The 17673-nt window shown below is 32.9% G+C and overlaps 1 protein-coding gene across 10 annotated transcripts in view; it reads right to left on the bottom strand.

The window, feature by feature from the left end:
• Nucleotides 1-8667: 8667 nt before the first annotated feature.
• The window catches only part of LOC107443893 (uncharacterized), a 273621-nt gene continuing 264615 nt past the window's right edge, over nt 8668-17673 (bottom strand). For all 10 annotated transcript variants that reach the window (XR_011636254.2, XR_011636255.2, XR_002376833.4 and 7 more), the window contains 3 exons: nt 16554-16711; nt 11788-12026; nt 8668-10821 (listed from right to left, as the gene is read on the bottom strand). Coding sequence is in view for 6 of the 10 variants with exons in the window: in XM_071178028.2 (XP_071034129.2) it covers nt 10791-10821; nt 11788-12026; nt 16554-16711 (428 nt within the window). In the remaining 4 variants the exon portion in view is untranslated. The remainder of the gene's footprint in view (nt 10822-11787; nt 12027-16553; nt 16712-17673) is intronic.

Genomic DNA, 17673 nt, shown 5'->3' with positions numbered 1-17673 from the left:
AAAAAATTCTTTTTATTATAATATTCAGAATTGTGAAGCTAGAAATGATAATTTTAAGTTGAGTCATATGAAATGACTATTTGCAAAGAGATTGTAAAGGAGTTTTGTCTGAACTAAATAGCTTTGTTTTATTGAAATGACTTTGGTGCTCAATTTATGCTTATAAGCCTTTGTCAAGTTGAAAGACATACAGAACAATTCAGAGAAGGACCACACAAAGAATACATGGCGGGATTCGAACCCGCTCTTTGCCCAACGTTTGGTGGGCGATACCGCTCGACTAAAGAGGCCCCTGGTCTAAATAGAAAAGGAGGCTCAGTAGTGAAAGAATTTCGTCAGGCAAAAACTCTCTACGTAAACGTTTTTTAGTCCCGCAGTGGACTGATCGTTAAGACACGGTTCCCAGCAGATCACCGAAGTCAAGCATCACTGGCTACGGTCAGTGTGCGGGTGGGTGACCATTTGGATCAGTCTGCGTAGGGACCGAGGGTGTGCGGTATGGGTCCTCGTTAAACTGTGCTACCGTAAAGTGCTCGACTTCGAGCGCAGGTCGTCGGGCTACCGAAGTGGGGGTGGCATACCCTCCGCAGAGGATCAAAATTGTGATGGCAAGTCTTCGAATCATCCTCCGGGATGTTTCCCAGACCGTCGCCAATAGCCCTTTGTGCAGCTCTAGTGCGACGTAAATTAACAACAACAACAACAAACGTTTTTTAATTTTTTTTTTCTTCATTCATATAAATTATTGTATCCTTAATAGTTTCTATCATTATTTTCTTCTTTATGGCAAATTAGGGGGAAAATCTTGATTTGGCCTCACACTTGAAGCCATTCGGTTAGTTGTAGTTTATTTACGTCAACTGCACAATGGGCTATTGGCGACGGTCTGGAAAACATCCCTGAGGATGATCAGAAGACATGCCGCCACAATTTAGATCCTCTGCAGAGGGGATGGCTCCCCCACTTCGGTAGCCGACGACCTGCAAGCGAAGTCGAGCACTTTACGGTTGAACAGTTTAACAAGAACCCGTACACTGGCACACTGACCGCAGCCAGTGATGCTTGACTTCGGTGATCTGCTGGGAACCGTGTCTTAACGATCAGTCCACTGCATGGCGAAGCGGGGGGGGGGGCATCCCCTCTGCAAAGGATCAAAATTGGGATGGCATGCCTGCGGGATGATTCTAAGATCGTCGCCAATAGCCCATTGTGCAGCGTTTATTGGAACTTGCAGTCTCTTATAAACCTTTTGTGAAATGGATAGCAGAATAGAAGGAGAGCACGCTCTGCCCAGGGAGTCTCGACGTGAATGATCGAATGAATAAATAAGCGTGGATTGTGAGAGAGTGTCGTTAAGAATAACTAGAATTTAACTGAAACAGTTGAAGTTTAATAGTATATAAGTGGTTGTGCATTTCATCGAATCTTTTATGGTGTATTTCGCCCTCCAGTCAGACTGTTTCAATTCAAGACTGTCATCTCGTTGAATTCCGCAACTAAAAGTGGCTAAGTTTTTTTAAATTTGAAACTGCTTTTCCAATTAACTGTCACATGAGGTGTCAAAAATCTTTTCTGAATTTTTAACTTAAGATAGATAGATCTTCTGGAGATTGGTTCCCACAGGTTTCAGACTGTTCAGAATTTTACTTACCTTGGTCCAATAGTTACTGCCGACAATAACATAGACAATGAGATTCGGAGTCGTCTAATTTGTTCAAATAAAGCTTTTTATGGTTTAAAACGTTTTCTCAAATCCTCTCTTCTATCAAAAAATACAAAACTTTTACTCCATAAAACATTAATTAGGCCAATACTTACCTATGGCTCTGAGACCTGGAATCTAACTCAAGCTGGTGAAAATAAAATTGCCATTTTTGAGAGAAAAGTTTTGAGGGCCATCCTTGGTGGGATAAAAATAAATAATTCCTGGAGAAGACGATATAATACTGAACTGTATAAAATCTACAGAGAGCCAGATATTGTGAAATTCATTAAAATAAATCGAATGAACTGGGCAGCTCACATTTCAGAAGGAAGGATGACTCAAATTTAAAGAAAATCCTATTACACAAACCCCTAACGAACAGGAAAAGAGGTAGACCCAGGCTGAGATGGCTGGATTTAGTTGAGACTGATTTCCTTACTCTAAAGGAGAAAAACTGACGAACAAGAGTCAAAAGTAGAGAGAAGTGGATTCGAATTCAAAGGAAGGCACTGGCCCATCCTGGGCTGTCTAGCCAGATATGATGATGATATAAACAAAAGTTTGAAATTTTTGTTTGATTTAGGTGAATTTAATGTTCGCTACAATTCATTGTGTATTTCATTGATATAACGACGTATCCAAGAATTCTGTGTTGTAAAGGCAGATACAAAAGAGTGTTGTAAACGCTTTCCTATTTAATATTTTTGAAAGTATATATCTGAGTTAAAACACTCAAACTGTTCCTACATCTTCTTTTGTGCTGGTCAATATGTCTGGATAAGAGCACCGAAAAGAAATACTTTCCCATAAAATGCACCCATTTTATTCAGCGGAATCTCTATATTCTCTAAAAAATTAATTTTAACTACTCGCAATCCATCTATTGTGAGTGATTATTTGTTAAATTTACTTTTGATGCAGTGATTCTACAAAACACCTTTTTTAATGAGGTGAAATCCATCTATATAGCTGGTTTTATCTGATTTCATTCAGTCTAATTTAGGTTTTGCCCATTTCATCTATTTTATATACGCCTTCTTACTGACTTTTAAATATATTCGTCTCGTTAGTGTTCATGTATTTCATAATAAAATTGTCACATGCATTGGACATACTTTTGTACCATTACACATTCAATCAATCATGTTTTTTTACTCAACTTCCGATTTAAGCAATAATTAGAAAAATGATCTTAATGTTTAGAGGAAAACCGGAATCAGGGTAGCAGGCTTAACCACCCTGTTCGTAAAAGTCTTATTTTAACCTGCAGTTTTCTCCCCACAGCTCTCCATATTTTTCAATAAATTGGGGAGAAACGTACCTTTGCTTAACCGCCAGTGGGTTAAACTTTTAAGCGTCACATCTTTTCTAACAATTCTGCTCATGCACTGTGGGCACCATGATATTTGGCCAAAAGTCAAAAAATAAATTTTCAACTAAAATATGTGTAGGCAGTTTTAATATAGCCCAAATTAAGCATTCATAATCATTCCAAACATTATAATTTATCTTTTGGACCGACAAGAGTACAATGTAATGAAAAACATGTTAAATTTTTTTTTTTAAATGTAACTTTTAAATTTTTATTTCAGAAATATATATAGGCATTTTACCTTACTGCTACATTTTTATCAGAGTAATTAGTCTGAAATTGTAGTACAATTTTTCAATGTGTCGGATTAGTTAAAACTCTTGACAAACTTACAGTTTATCTTATCATTCGACATTTTATAATATTTGAATGACTTTCGAAACTTAGTTCCAAAAAGTTCTACGAGGTAATTAGCTAAACTTTTTTGGTGTTTCTTCTTTCGAAAAAACCTGCCCCATTTTAGCTGTAGTGCAAAAGTGGACTAAATATACCGAAAAACAAAAAATTATGTTTTTTTTTCTTCATGTTTTAGCGTTATTTTGTGATATTACTTCGGAAATATAATTTGCTTTTCATTTTTAATATAAAAATTACGAAAATTTTTATGTTTGCATTGCTATACTCTACCATTGTTTGTTTGCATTGCAAATTCGCTCTCATTAAAACAGTTGAGTTGATTCAAACAAATAAAGAATGCAAATAATTTGTTCACATTTTAATACAGTCAAACCCCGCTATATAGTGAACTCCCGGATATAGTGAACGATATGTTATTTTTTGAGGATAGAGTGAACTCATTTGGAATGTCATTATTGAATAAGCATTATCAAATGTTTGCTGAGAATGGTTTAAAAACCGGTCGATAATATAAATTGAGGGAAAATTGTCATCAGCTGGACTCATTTTTGTTTGTAATTATTTACTACGTATTTTTCAGTCATTTTTGTATTTCATTTTAGGGATCATTTATTTAAATGTCATAAAAAGGGGAGCTGTGAACTTATAGTGAACCGAAATTTCGGACAGATATTCACTATAGCGGGACTGTATTTTGAAAACATTTTTTTTTTAGCACTTGAAAGATGGATTCCACACATTTAAAACAGACACATTCATGAAAGTAACACACTTTACTTTTATTGGACAATAAATCTTTTTTTTTTAATGGGTTACACACATGTACATTGCTCATTCAAATGGCACAGGTGAACGTGAACATCTTTTTTTTTTATACAAAAGGAGTTAAAAACAATTCTTTTTTTTTAAAAAAAAAACATATGTCAAAATTTTTCTTATTCATACACTTAACATGACTAAAAATTAAACATTTTTTTTCTTAACAATTCTACTATACAATTTTTCAACTTGACAGGGAGAAAGATGACTTTTAAGTCAAAAAATAAATATTTACTTCACTCATTTTAGGAAACCAATATATGCTTATCAGATGCTTGTTTATACAATGTAAACAGAGAAAAAAGAAAACAAATTTATTCAAACTTTGTGATGACCAAAGAAGTGGGGCAAAATATATTGCGTTCGTCAATGACTCCAACAATTCTTATTCATAACGGACTGATAAATGCGTCAATAAAATGATTTGAAAATTTTTTTCATTTCTCATAATGGGTGGATGAATTCCTTTGGATCCATCATTTAAGACATAATGGGTTTATAACAATTGTTTGAATAACGACGGCCATGTTTCATCAAAGCCACTTCTAAATGAAGGATTTCTTTTCAGATTAAGCATCATCTGCTGTTAAAAATAGTTCAAATGCCAGATTTGAGTTATTTTTTTAAAATTTTCATCGTATTTTATTACAACTTTATATCACAAAAAAATGAAACTTTTCGAGCTTCATAGTGCTTTATCTACTCACTTTTTATAGTGTTCAGATTATTTCATAAATTAGATGACGTTTTTTATGATCTTTTGAGTGAATAGTTTTTTTCCTTTTTGCTGGGAAAAGAGCAGTTTTTAAATTTAATGAGAAGGTATAATAGCAGCAGGTGATAAAGCGTGACTGAAGCGGTTGTCTCAATTTCAAGCGATGCTTACTGAAATGAAGAGCTTTCTTGGAAAGAAACTGTCCTGCGGGTATTTTTGAAATCTCACACGAAACATATATGAATTCAAAATATACACAAAGAAATATGATTTTATGCACATGAGGTGAGGTCAGTTAGTGTAATTCACTATTGTAGACAAAAAAAATGTCGAAATATTTTATTTTGACAAATTTAATTCAAAGCTTTTTAATAATTTCGAAAAGCTAATAACTATTGATAGGTCAACATTCTCCCTGTCATCAAATTTTCAACAAAAACAAGTCACAAATTTGAGTGCATCCATTTGTGATAAGAACATGAATTCTTCGAACAAGAATCACAGACAAGAGTGACCGCACATTCACCTGTTCCAGAGACAAGTAAGGCCTTGAGTTTCAAGTGAGCTAAAAGTCAGTAGAATTTTTCTAATAAGTCCCTGAAATCTAATTGTTCAATCTGCGCAAATTCTGCACTCTGTTAAAATTCACTAAAATGTTTACAAAAATTTTGTTTAATGAACAACTTTTAAAACCGCTTTATGAAAAAGAAGGTAAAAATATTTATCGTTCGTACGCAAAATATTAATGAGGCTCAAATGTTTTTTTTTTTTTTTTTAATAGAGCAATTTGTTTTTAACAATTAAACAAGAAAAGCTTTCAAAAATTTAGCAAATAAGTGCTTTTCGAAAAACATCTTACGGTTTCAAATTAAAATCGTTAGTAAATAAAGCTGAGCTAAATCAAGAAAATCGTTTCCTTTATTCAGTAAAATAGTTATTTTCAGACATGAAATAAAATTCAAACGACAAGAATATGTTTCAAAAAAAAATGTTGGAAAAAATATTTCTAAAAACACATTATAATGAGTGTAGTTTTCAATGGATGACTAGTGGAACTACGAATGAGTCAAATGTTTGAATATATGTGGTATAAAACTTTAGTATTTCTAGACACTTGTGTTTTTTTTTTTTTTAAATTTGAAATAAAACTAAAAGGAATGACTTCTTGATTCAATTTCTAATTTAGAACTTTCTAATTGAGAAGTTTTCTTACGTAATTTGTTTTTATAAGTCCAAAATTTTTCTCCCCGAAAATGTAAGATGTTAACTTTTACGGAGTTTTGCTAACCTTTAACATTAAAATGAGTGAACCTAAGTTCTACTTCTTAAAGCCTTAGTTTTAACTTTAACCGTGACAAAATAGTAAACAAATCATGACACCCTGTTACGTGTTATGGTCCCAAATGCGATGAAAATGCTATTTAATCTCTCGCAGTTTTGACTACATAACTTTCTACATTAACTATTTAGATATTTTTTCATCAAAGCAAGTTGGAAAATGAAAAAAAAAAACATTCCATATTTGCGTTTGCATCCTAAATTTTTACACTTTTTGTTATTGATACCTTTAAAAGAATTGAAAGAATATTTGATTCATTTAAAAAATGACGGGTGATTTATGAGTAATTGGAATATAAAACGTTCAACAATATATTATAGTGCAGAGTAAGATCGTCTATAGAATCTGTTTGCAATAATCTGATAGGAACAAAACTTCAAACATTTATTCAATAAGTTTCGAGGATTCATCAAAAATTTAAGAATAACTCCAATTATTTTGGATCATTTATTGCCTTAAAAATAATTTTAAAACATTTTTTTATCATTCGTGAGAAAAATGTTTTTTTTTTATAACATTAAGAAAAAACTATAATTTGAGAAAGATATCTTTGTTTTAAAATGTTATATTCATTAACAATAGAAGCGAAATGCATAGTTGGAGGAGGAAACAATTGCATTTTATACTTTAGAATGTGCTTTAAATTATGTATTTAAACGATTCTCTTTGATAAACCAGACTCTCATTTTTCTTCACTAAATTCTTTAATTTTAAGCAAATAAGAAAAAGAAATTTTAAAATAACGTTGATTTTTAGAAGATCTTTGAAAAAAATTATAGAATTGCTAAATTTTGGATTAAAATGTGCCGTGTTAACAATATTTATAAAATATTTACAATAAAATTAGTAAATACTTTAAAAAAAATTAGTTTTTAAATGGTTTATTTTTTAAGAAAGGAATCATTTTGTTTAATTTCATCTTATCAGTTTTCTTGAACGCAATTTTCTTTCCGTGTATATTCACTATTGAATAAACTCCTTTGATATTTGCAACTCAAATTTAATACTTGACACTGTCAGGGCTGTGATGTTCCTCTACATGCCCAATTTAGTTAAGTTTCATCAGCATGGAACAGAGGTTGTTTTAGCACGACAGCAAGTAAGGACATGCACTTAACAATAATATTTAGTAATTTATGCTTTATATGTATTGTTGTAGATATGCTGTAAATAATGTCATTACTTTCGACTGATTTAAAAAGTCAGAAGAAAAACAACACAGGATACACACATATCTTTCAATCCTTATGGATTTGATTTTCTACTGGTGTTTTTCTGACTTTTTTTAAATTAAGATAAAAATAAATTTGTATTTCGCTGCTTTAAGCGCTTTTCTATTTTGATTTATTAATTTAAATGTTACTTATTTTGTCTTTTTCTGAATTTGTTAATTAGTTTCTTCGATTAGGTTTCGACTGATTAGTAATACATTCAAAATGTTTCATTAATAGGCATTCAAAAGATATATTTGAGCACGTAAGAATTTTTCCCCTGTTAAAAATTAAAACTAGCTATATTCGTCCATTGAAACTTGGATTTCTAATTATCCATTTTGGCAATCAAACAGGTTTTGATTTTAATTCAGTCTCCCTCAGTTTTGTATAATTTAAGATTCGCCTGTAATAAATCATAATAAATGCTTCCCTTAAATATGTATTTTTTTCTAATAATGTACTAACGACTTAACTTTCAAATCCTAGATTTTAGAAATCGTACAAGATACTCCAAATACAAGTACTCAATCTTGTTAATAGAAAACTCAAATTGCTTGTATCACGAAAAACAAGTTTTTTCTCTTCCTTTTTAGACTAATTTTTTATTTCAGTGAAAGGAGCTGAATTGTTTTTTAGGCAAAATATTTTAAGTATATAAGAAAGGTTAATTAAAAAGAATTCAAGTGAAATTTGTAAAACGTTTCAGATCACGCTATTAAATTCCATTTAAGCCAAGCAACAAAAATCTAAGCACTTTCTGCATCATTTTCGTGTTTAAATCAGATTGGATTAAAAAAAAAACACTTTTTTAAAAATTCAACTTTAAAAGCAATTGAATTATGATAATTCCTTATTGCTTTACATATAGAATAAATTAAAAGAAAAATAATTAATTTAATTTCATTAAATTATGGTCGAAAAGTATCGATACTCCAATTTCCGAATTATTTTAACTTTCACAATTTGATATTTTAGAGATCATTGATTTTTTCTTCTTCTCATTACTATATCAAATTCCTTATTTGGCATTTTGAAAATGTATCGCTGATTATTTTCCCCCATTAAGTCTATATTCCTTCCATTTCAGTTTTATTTTCAAATGATCGATTCTCTCTGAAAATACACAGAAAATATCATTCACTAGTTTAGGTTCTATATATTTATTATCAATAATTATGTTGAACAAAACGATCATATTTTTTTAATAAATATTTAGGTGGCTGTTTTGAATCCGTCGTTTGGTTGAAAATTGCTGAGAATGAAATATGGTTTCACATTAGCGCTGACAATATCACATTTAATTTCAGGAATACAATTGGTTTTGTTTTAAATGCATTATTTGATTAGTAAGAATAGAACTTGAATTGAAGAAACTGGAATTCCATAAATTGGATGCATTTAAAGACCGATATAATAATCCATTTCAAAGATAAAATTTTTTTTATTTTTTTTTTTTATTACGATGTCATTTTTTGCATTCTGGTTCTTCATTAATTTATAGGGTTAAAAAGATCATCCAACTTTTTACCAATATTAAATTCATTCAAATACTTGAATGAATTTATATGTCACTTTTCACTCATAAAACTAAACTCACTGATGCAGGAGTGTAAACAAATGCAAACCGGTATCATCCGAGTGAAAACAATAGAGCTGTTATACCTGATAATTATAATTTTACGTAGAATCTCAGAGTGCGTCAAATAATAGGTACTGTAAGTACTTTTTATAAAAAGATTCGCTCTAAATTAAATGTTTTGGAATAATCAATAACATAAAGAGAAAATAAAGACCTGAAAATTTTAAAATCTCAATGATAAGGACTTACTTCATAAAAATATTTAAGACTTTATAATAAAGAAAAATTAAAAATTTTTTTTAAAAAAATTATGCTTGTTTATCAGTTTTTACAAAAATAAGTAAAAACTGATGACATTAACTATTAGTTTTTCGTCGAGTTTTAACTTATGTTTCTATGACTAACAAATTTGAATTTACTTGCTTATAACTTGATCTTTTAAACTGTGTTTAAATTTTCTAAAACATAGCGTAGAACTGAATAAAATGTCTTGGGAAATAAGTACATATGCAGTCATTGATAGTTTTTTAAATTTGTTTTACTATTTACGTCTCGGTTGCAATTTCTTAAACATGAACAATGCTTCATAATTTTATGGAAAGTGGATTTTTCAATAATGAGTTTTCTCACCTTAATGTACATAAACAATTGGAAACATTAGAGCACGCTAATGTGAAAACAATTCTTTTTTTCATTCTTCAAATAGTTCATAAAAATAGAATCGCGAGAAGGAATGTGTTATGTATGATTCGTGAATGGATGCAATGTAGTGAGAAAAACATAACATTTTTTTTCAGTGTTGAGAAAATCGTTCTAAACGCTATACAGTTCATCAATAACATGGACACACTTAAAAAAAGCGCCAACAACCAAAAGTGATTTACAAATCACTAAATGGGTCTAAATCCCTGCAGGTGGTGAAATAATCACATCATAATTAGTTGAACTACGTTCAAGTCTTTTTTTTTTTTTTTTTTGTTGGATGAAGCTATTTACAAGAACTAACACAGATCCCAGATTCTTGACGCCATTTTCGACGTGCAACAAAATGTTCTCTTTTTTTACCACTCCGCCGTCTTTTCTCCAGTCTATGGAATTCTCTCTTTTGGGCTCAGAAGAAAGTTATTAATATCTTCCATATGTACGTATTTAAATCTGGCTACTCATCTTGAATTTTTTCACGTAGCCATTTTTGTTTTGGAATGCTTTAGGGTTAAGTATATTTTGCTTTGATTTCTTTTTGATAAATATCTTTTCGTTCTGAAAGACTGTAATTTAACTCTAACAATCGGTAGCGAACTAATATTTTTTTCCTTTGCTACAGTCTAATTTCAGTTTCAACGATTAGCATGAAGTGTGCTGAGCTTTGGAATAAATGAGCTTTTTTCATCTATCGACCACTGTTGAACTCGTTGTCATTTGATACCTGGGGGTCGAAAAATTATTATTTAAAAAAAAAATTAAAAACACTCACAATGGTCAGTTTCTTCTTATGTACAATTTTATAGGTTATTTTTTTTCTATATAAGTGCCATTTTTCAAAGTGTCTTTTGACAAAGTTCTTTTTCTGGAAATACACGTATAGTTTTGCTTCAATATGTATATATATATATATATATCTTGTAGATATTTACAAAAACCTTTTTAGGCAACTCGTTGAGTACGAAGGGAGGTAGAATAGGGGTGAGTCTCATGATCTGACCCAACGGCTGGCTTGTTGCCTGTAACAAAGAAAGAAAAATAAGTTAAAAACAACTGGATATGAACTAAAAACTGATTTAAAACAGAATCAAGTTGTGTGGGTTCCTTAGATTTCTTCGATAAACTTTATAACAGGGGTTTCCAACTTGCATGAGGCCGGGGGCGCAATTAAAAAGACAAATAAAATGGCTGGCCGCAACTTTATCAAAATTTTATGTAGGACTCTTTTATGCTTGAAGAAACATTAAATATTACTGTCAGATTTTTACCAAGTTGTACAAAACAAGAGAATTGAATTACAAATTAAAATAAGAAGTAGATTTTCAAAAATACTTAATTGTTACTAATAATATTTTTAAAAATATTAAATAAATAATAAAAATTCGGACTACAATAACTTTAATGTGCACCTATGTATTGAACAATTAATGTGCAACAGATATCTAATTGTTTAGATATAAAACTTTAAAAAGGCTGGTATTAAAACTTACATAGTACCGCACAAAATTTTCAATGAGAAAATTGAGATTTGTCTGCTGCTATGTTTAACGCACTCTTTGGATTTCCTCTTTTGGATCTTGTGCTCAACTTTCGATTTCTTCGAGAAAGTATCGAAACTTTTATTAATTTAACTTGGGATTCTGATTTTTTTGACACCATAAGTCGACTCCTACAGTGAATCGAGAAAATGAGTACCAAGTATGCTAAACACTGGGGGTTCTGCGTTGGGCTAACCACCTAAAGCGGAACATCTGCTCCCAGAGTCCAAAGGTCAAGAAAACTGAGATGGGCACAGTAGGCCCTTGATGGGCTGTCGCTCCACTGAGTTTAGTTTTTTTTTTAAAGACATTATGAAATGCAATCATCTTTTGTGATAGTTGGATTTTTCTGATACAAGTGACATTTAAGATGTTAGTAATTTTATCAATTTGTTCAGCGTATTTTTAAAGAGAGATCTAGTAATGAGCAAAGAAAGAAAGACTCACATGGGTGCAGAATTGAATTCTTGCAGAGAAGATTGTTTGGATGATGATCCTTCATCTTTAGAGTTGTCCGCACAGAGAGACTGAAGTCTGTTCAAGTAGGTGTCGAAATTGTCCGGGATAGGTTTCTCGTCTAAGTTGGGCAACCGGACGTGGTCCAGGAGGTTGATGAAATTGTTCCGAAGGGATGCGTAGTATTCGGTCAGTTGATTTGTCTTCTGAGAAGTGGAATGGAGACTCTCCTGAAAAATAATACATTCTTCTTCTATAGTGTGGACAAAAAAGAGCACTTTTCTGTAATCAGGAATCTGTTTAGAATCCGTCCCAAAATATCTCTTCATAAAAACGGACCCTTCACAAAATAATTTATTTTTTAATCGGACCCTTCACAAATTTGTTCATCTTCATTATTGTTTTGTTAATCGAATAAAGCCTTCCCAGGGGGGGGGGAGAAAGACAAATGTAAACAAACTAAGTTTTGTCGTCGGCAGACGCTTCTTCCTTTATTCGTCCGAAATGAATATTCTGCGTTCAGCAGTCTAGGCTAAATACCAGATATTTGTATGTTGCATCTCGAATTTAGTAGTAGCAATTGCTGTTTATTTTTAAAAATTTATTTATTTTTTATTACAATTCTACAGTGTTGAGCAGAATCTTGTATGTCTTTACAATTTAAAAACTCCTTGAAAAAGTTTTTTGCAATAACAGGACCCTATTTGCACACATTCACAAAAGCGGGACCCTGGTTGAAAGAATGTGACTTAACGTTTATTTTATATTCACAAATGACGAGTAATTTTTTCACAATTTTACAAAAACGGACCTTTCACAAAATGTCTGGACAATTCATAAGAGGACACAGTAGAAAAATGGCTTTTTCACCTTCATAAAAGTTTAAAAAGGTTCAAGCAAATCTAAAGTAAACCATGAAATTCGGTTGTAGTGGTAGAAATACTCCCCCCACGAGAATTATATTTCTGATACAATTCGATGAACGGGTACCACTAGCTGATTCATTGCTGTTTTAGGAGAAGCCGTGAGATCGTATTAAGTTCACCGTACTTTTTGAGTGCTGATGGTGAGAGCTATATTAAGCTCACGGCCGTGGTCACTCCTGTGCTGCCTTTAGCAGTCTAGTGTATATGTTGTGTGTGATCGAGACGGAGTAGCAATAGCGCGAGGAGGTGGATAATGTCGCAGTCACAAGTAGCAAGTCAACAGTTCAATATGAACCATCCATCGAAGTAGGCGTGTTCAGTTCGAAGTGGACGTTACTGACAAGATAGACGTGCTCAAACCGAACTGGGAGTTTCTGTCAAGGTGTTCTATCACATCCGGAGGTCACCCATGTGGGGAGAGTTATCGACAATGTCAACCTTCATCTATGAAAAGGTACCCTTTCATAGAATCGAGTTAACATGTCTTATATACTAGGGAAATGGAATTGTATTTTTGAAGTGGTAGACACACTATATCGGTGTTTTTTTTTTCCTCCTCCAAAATATCAAAAGGGAAACAAATTATGACTGTTTTTCTCTAGATTACGCATTGAAGAAGTAAGCCCGCAATAATTTGTTTGCATTATGTTTTCAAAAAACTTTTTCAGTATTTGAAATTTCATGGTTTACATGGACTTAATTTCTCTAATTCGAAATAAGGACGTCTTTACAAGTCTGCGTTAAAGAAACAAAACACCTTACAATTCAAAATTTCTCCACTATTATTAAATAAAATAATAATAAAAAAAAAATAAATATTTAATAAAAAAAAATTTTTTGCGTGGACTTTTGAATATACGAATTTTATAATTGTATGCATTAATTTTTCAGTTCGCTTAAAAAGTTTTCGAGATATTGCGGAATACAAAAAAAAAAAAAAAAAAAAAAAAAAAAAAAATAGCATGAATCCAATTTTTGAACAAACTATTGGGACCCTAGTTCCCAGACACCCCTATATTTTAGTAATCAGAAATCCGTCTGAGAAATTAGTTAAAAGGCCACAATATTACTTTTTTTAAATACTGAAAGAAACAGTTTTTCTCGAAAAAGGCATTTTTTTTATTTAAAATTTTCTTTATATTGTGATAAACCAAACTCGTGTAAACATTGCACTTATCAAATTCGAAAGCTGAATTTCAATGGGTGCAATTTTTACTCCAACGGCGGAAGCAACGAGAATGCATATTTGCAAAGTCTTCATTAAATGATTAGTGTCAACAAGAACTAAAAGCTTCTATTCTTAACAAATATGTAAAGTTTAAGATAGAAGGCCTTTAAAATAATTCAGCTAATCTGTGACTTTTAGCAAAAATCGCCGATTTAACTTGTTTGTGGTCACCAAACTGTTTTTATTTTCACACAATATCTTATACAGTAGTGGGCTGCGCCCCCTGCTCGCTAACGCTCGCCAATCCCCGAAAATCGCTACGCAATCTTATATGGTTTGCTTCGCAAACCAAGATCGCTTTGCTCTCTAATAACTTAGGTACAAAATTCTAAGAATTCAAATTCATATAAAAACTTTTTTTTAAAAAAAAAATTACATATTTTTAGTAAATACTAAGTCATTAAAATAAATTTGAATTCAAATAAATGACATGCAATTCGTTAAACCTATTAGAAATGTGCTATAGTATAATTCGTGATATAAATCAAAAATCGTCAAATAAATTCGTAATATATAAATTCGTGAAAAAAAGCGCTTTCGACAAAATACTAAAATATAGATCTATCGACAAAGACTACTCACTTCTGCCTAGCTTAATAGTATGAGATTGCCGCAGCTGATGCTCTCTGGTTATTTCAGTTTCCGTTTTAAAAGAGCTATAGGTTGAGCCATCTCAGCTAGATTTGGCCTGTGACATTTTTAACGGCAATCATGGGTCGATTCGCCGTGTAAGAGAAATAGTAATGTAAACAAAACAAAGCAAACGTTGCTACCGGTGGAAAAGAAATACAGTCAAAATTTGGGAGTCACGTAAGAGAATTATATATACACTGGTTATCATAAATTAAGGAAAAATCACAAAAATAGCGATAACTCTTTCAAAAGTAAGCCAAACCGTGCAAAATTTGCATATGTTGTCCACTAAGAGTAGCTGAGTAAAATTGCAATATGCAAATTAGTGGCGCTGCACTCGGCTTACGTCATCTGCCTGGAGCATAAAAGTTCAAGTTTGAGAGAAAGCACACAAATTTTACTGTGATTGCGACATTGAAAATCTGAGATAGCCAATTCGTAATAATGACCTCTAGGCATCATTTGCCTGAAGAACTACGATGGAGAGCCATCGGGAGACTAGAGGCAGGGCAGAGTCAATCAGAAGTGGCCAGATGGCTAAATGTGAGTCCATCTGTGGTTCATAGACTTTGGAGGCAATTTCAAACCACAGATTCGGCATCTAGGAGGTTCAGTCAAGGACGGCCAACTGTTACGACCAGTGCCGATGACCGATATTTGACATTAAGTGCACGCAGGAATAGAACCGCTACTCCGACACATCTTAGATCCTCTCTTGCTGCAGCCACCGGAAGGTTGGTGTCAACGTCAACTGTGCGCAGAAGGCTCCACGAAGGTGGTCTGTATGCGAGACGACCAGCCATTTGCGTGCCGCTCACATCACGCCATAGGAGAGACCGTTTGCAGTGGGCCCGACAACATGTCCACTGGACGTCAGATCAATGGAGGCCTGTTCTCTTTACGGATGAGTCCAGGTTTAGTCTAGAAAGTGACAGTAGACGTTATTTGATATGGAGAGAACCTGGGACCCGTTATCATCCATCAAACATCCGTGAAAGAGATGCATACGGAAGAGGCAGTGTCTGTGTTTGGGGAGGCATATCCTTAGGAGGGCGCACATACCTCCATGTCTTTCCAAGGGGAACCGTGAATGCTCAGGTTTATCGAGACAACATCCTTGATGCTTATGTGCGCCCATATGCCGGGGCAATTGGTGATTGCTTCCTGTTACAGGACGATAATGCAAGACCACACAGAGCTCGCATTGTTGATGATTATCTTCAACAGGAAACAATTACTCGCATGGAGTGGCCAGCTCGATCCCCGGACTTGAATCCTATCGAGCACGTTTGGGATGCTCTAGGGAGGCGTGTATCTGCCATCAATCCGCCCCCTCAGACCCTTGCCACGCTTGCAACTGCTTTACAAGAGCAATGGCTCTCACTTCCTATTGAACTGATAGACCGCATAATTGAAAGCATCACACATCGCTGTTTGTGCTGTATTGCTTCTAGAGGCAATCATATTCCATATTAAAGGTACTTTTTCTATTGCAAACCGATACTTCCAATTTGTTTATTTTATACATGTGCTAATTTCTATACTACTATTAATGTCTGATAATTTCTTTTTATGTTGTTTAATACCTTACTATGTGTTGTATATTGTGGGTAAGTTTCATAAAATTCCATGTGTAATTTCTTGAGTTATCGCGATTTTTATGAATTTTCCTTAATTTATGATAACCAGTGTATTAGAATTTGCTTTAATATTTAGATGCGTAAACTTTATCTTAAAAAAATAATCTTCTATTTTCTGCCTTCAAAATTTTTTAGAATGTTTCTCTTGAATCATGCAGTTCAATAGATTCTTTTCATTGTTAGGCTTCAGAAATTTAATTTCAAAATATTTTGTTAGAGGCCTGTCTTGATCGATCCCTGTGTATTAATAGCAAGCAATAAATTGTTTTTCATGATTATCGGATAAGACAAAATTGGGTTAAATGCTGCGAGTCTGAGATGAGTACTTACTCGGTCCAAAATTCTCGATATCGGTTCCTCCATTTGGGTGATATCTGTTTGCAACTGATGCATCTCCGATTCCACCTGGGCATTGTACTCCTGGAGTTCCATTATCTCGTCTTCCAGGGCTTGGATGCTGCTGGAATGATCCCCCACCACACCAGTTACTGTCAAGAAAAGAAAAATTAAACCCTTAACCCTACCTTGAATGCAAACATTAATAGATGAAAGGAACTAAAACACAAGTTTTAAGTTGAATTTCTTTTTTTTTTTTTGTACTTTAATGTACCATCAGTTTACTATCCCCAGTTATCTTGGGCAAATGAAAAAAAGTTAAATATGAGTCTTTGTATGATAGTTTCAGAAACAAACACAAAGTGACAGTTTCCAAACACCAGTAAAGTGATGCGCCATTATTTTGTACCTATGTAAATTCAGCAACCATTCTACAAAACATGTGCGTAGTCCAACAGAAAAACTCCCAAACAAAACATGGCAAACTTCCAGCAGATTATTTTTTGTTTTGCTTCCGGCCGATTAAAAACGTGATAAAACAAAACATTCTGCTATGCCCGAGTTGTCTCGGGATAATAAATATTTGCAATATATACATACCCGAGTTAACTCGGGAATCGGCTTTTCAATACTTTTATGGAGAATGACTGCTGTGAACTACTTTTTCTTACTCTTCTGTTAAGGAAAACGAAATTCATTTTTGAAAAAATGGGTCTCAAGTTTCGTTAAAATCTGCTTTTGTAGACATACAATCTTGATCTAGCACAATAGTTGTCAAATTCAATTAAAATGGTGAATTTCTTCTCGGAAAGGACTATAAATAACATATTGATCAAAATACACCCATACATAGTCACTAATGTAATACCTGATAAGGAACAACTGATTCATGCCTTCCCTACACCTCACCATAAAATCAAGCACAGAAAGCTTGTTAGAACAGGACACGCTACAATAGGCAGCGTATACAAGCTCTTCATTCATTCTTTAGATGTTTAATCATTAAAGCGCTGTTGAATCGTGAAATTATATAATTAAACATCATTTGGGTGATTGTGAAACGAGCAGTTTTGATGACGATTTTTTTTCAAGGAACATTTTGGAAATGTTTTCG

This window comes from Parasteatoda tepidariorum, chromosome 2 (genome assembly GCF_982258835.1).
Source record: "Parasteatoda tepidariorum strain Cologne lab strain chromosome 2, Ptep-v5.0, whole genome shotgun sequence".
In the NCBI taxonomy this organism is placed as follows: Eukaryota; Metazoa; Arthropoda; class Arachnida; order Araneae; family Theridiidae; genus Parasteatoda; species Parasteatoda tepidariorum.
The sequence above is the reverse complement of the archived record's forward strand: the minus strand, read 5'-3'. Positions and strand labels throughout refer to the sequence as shown.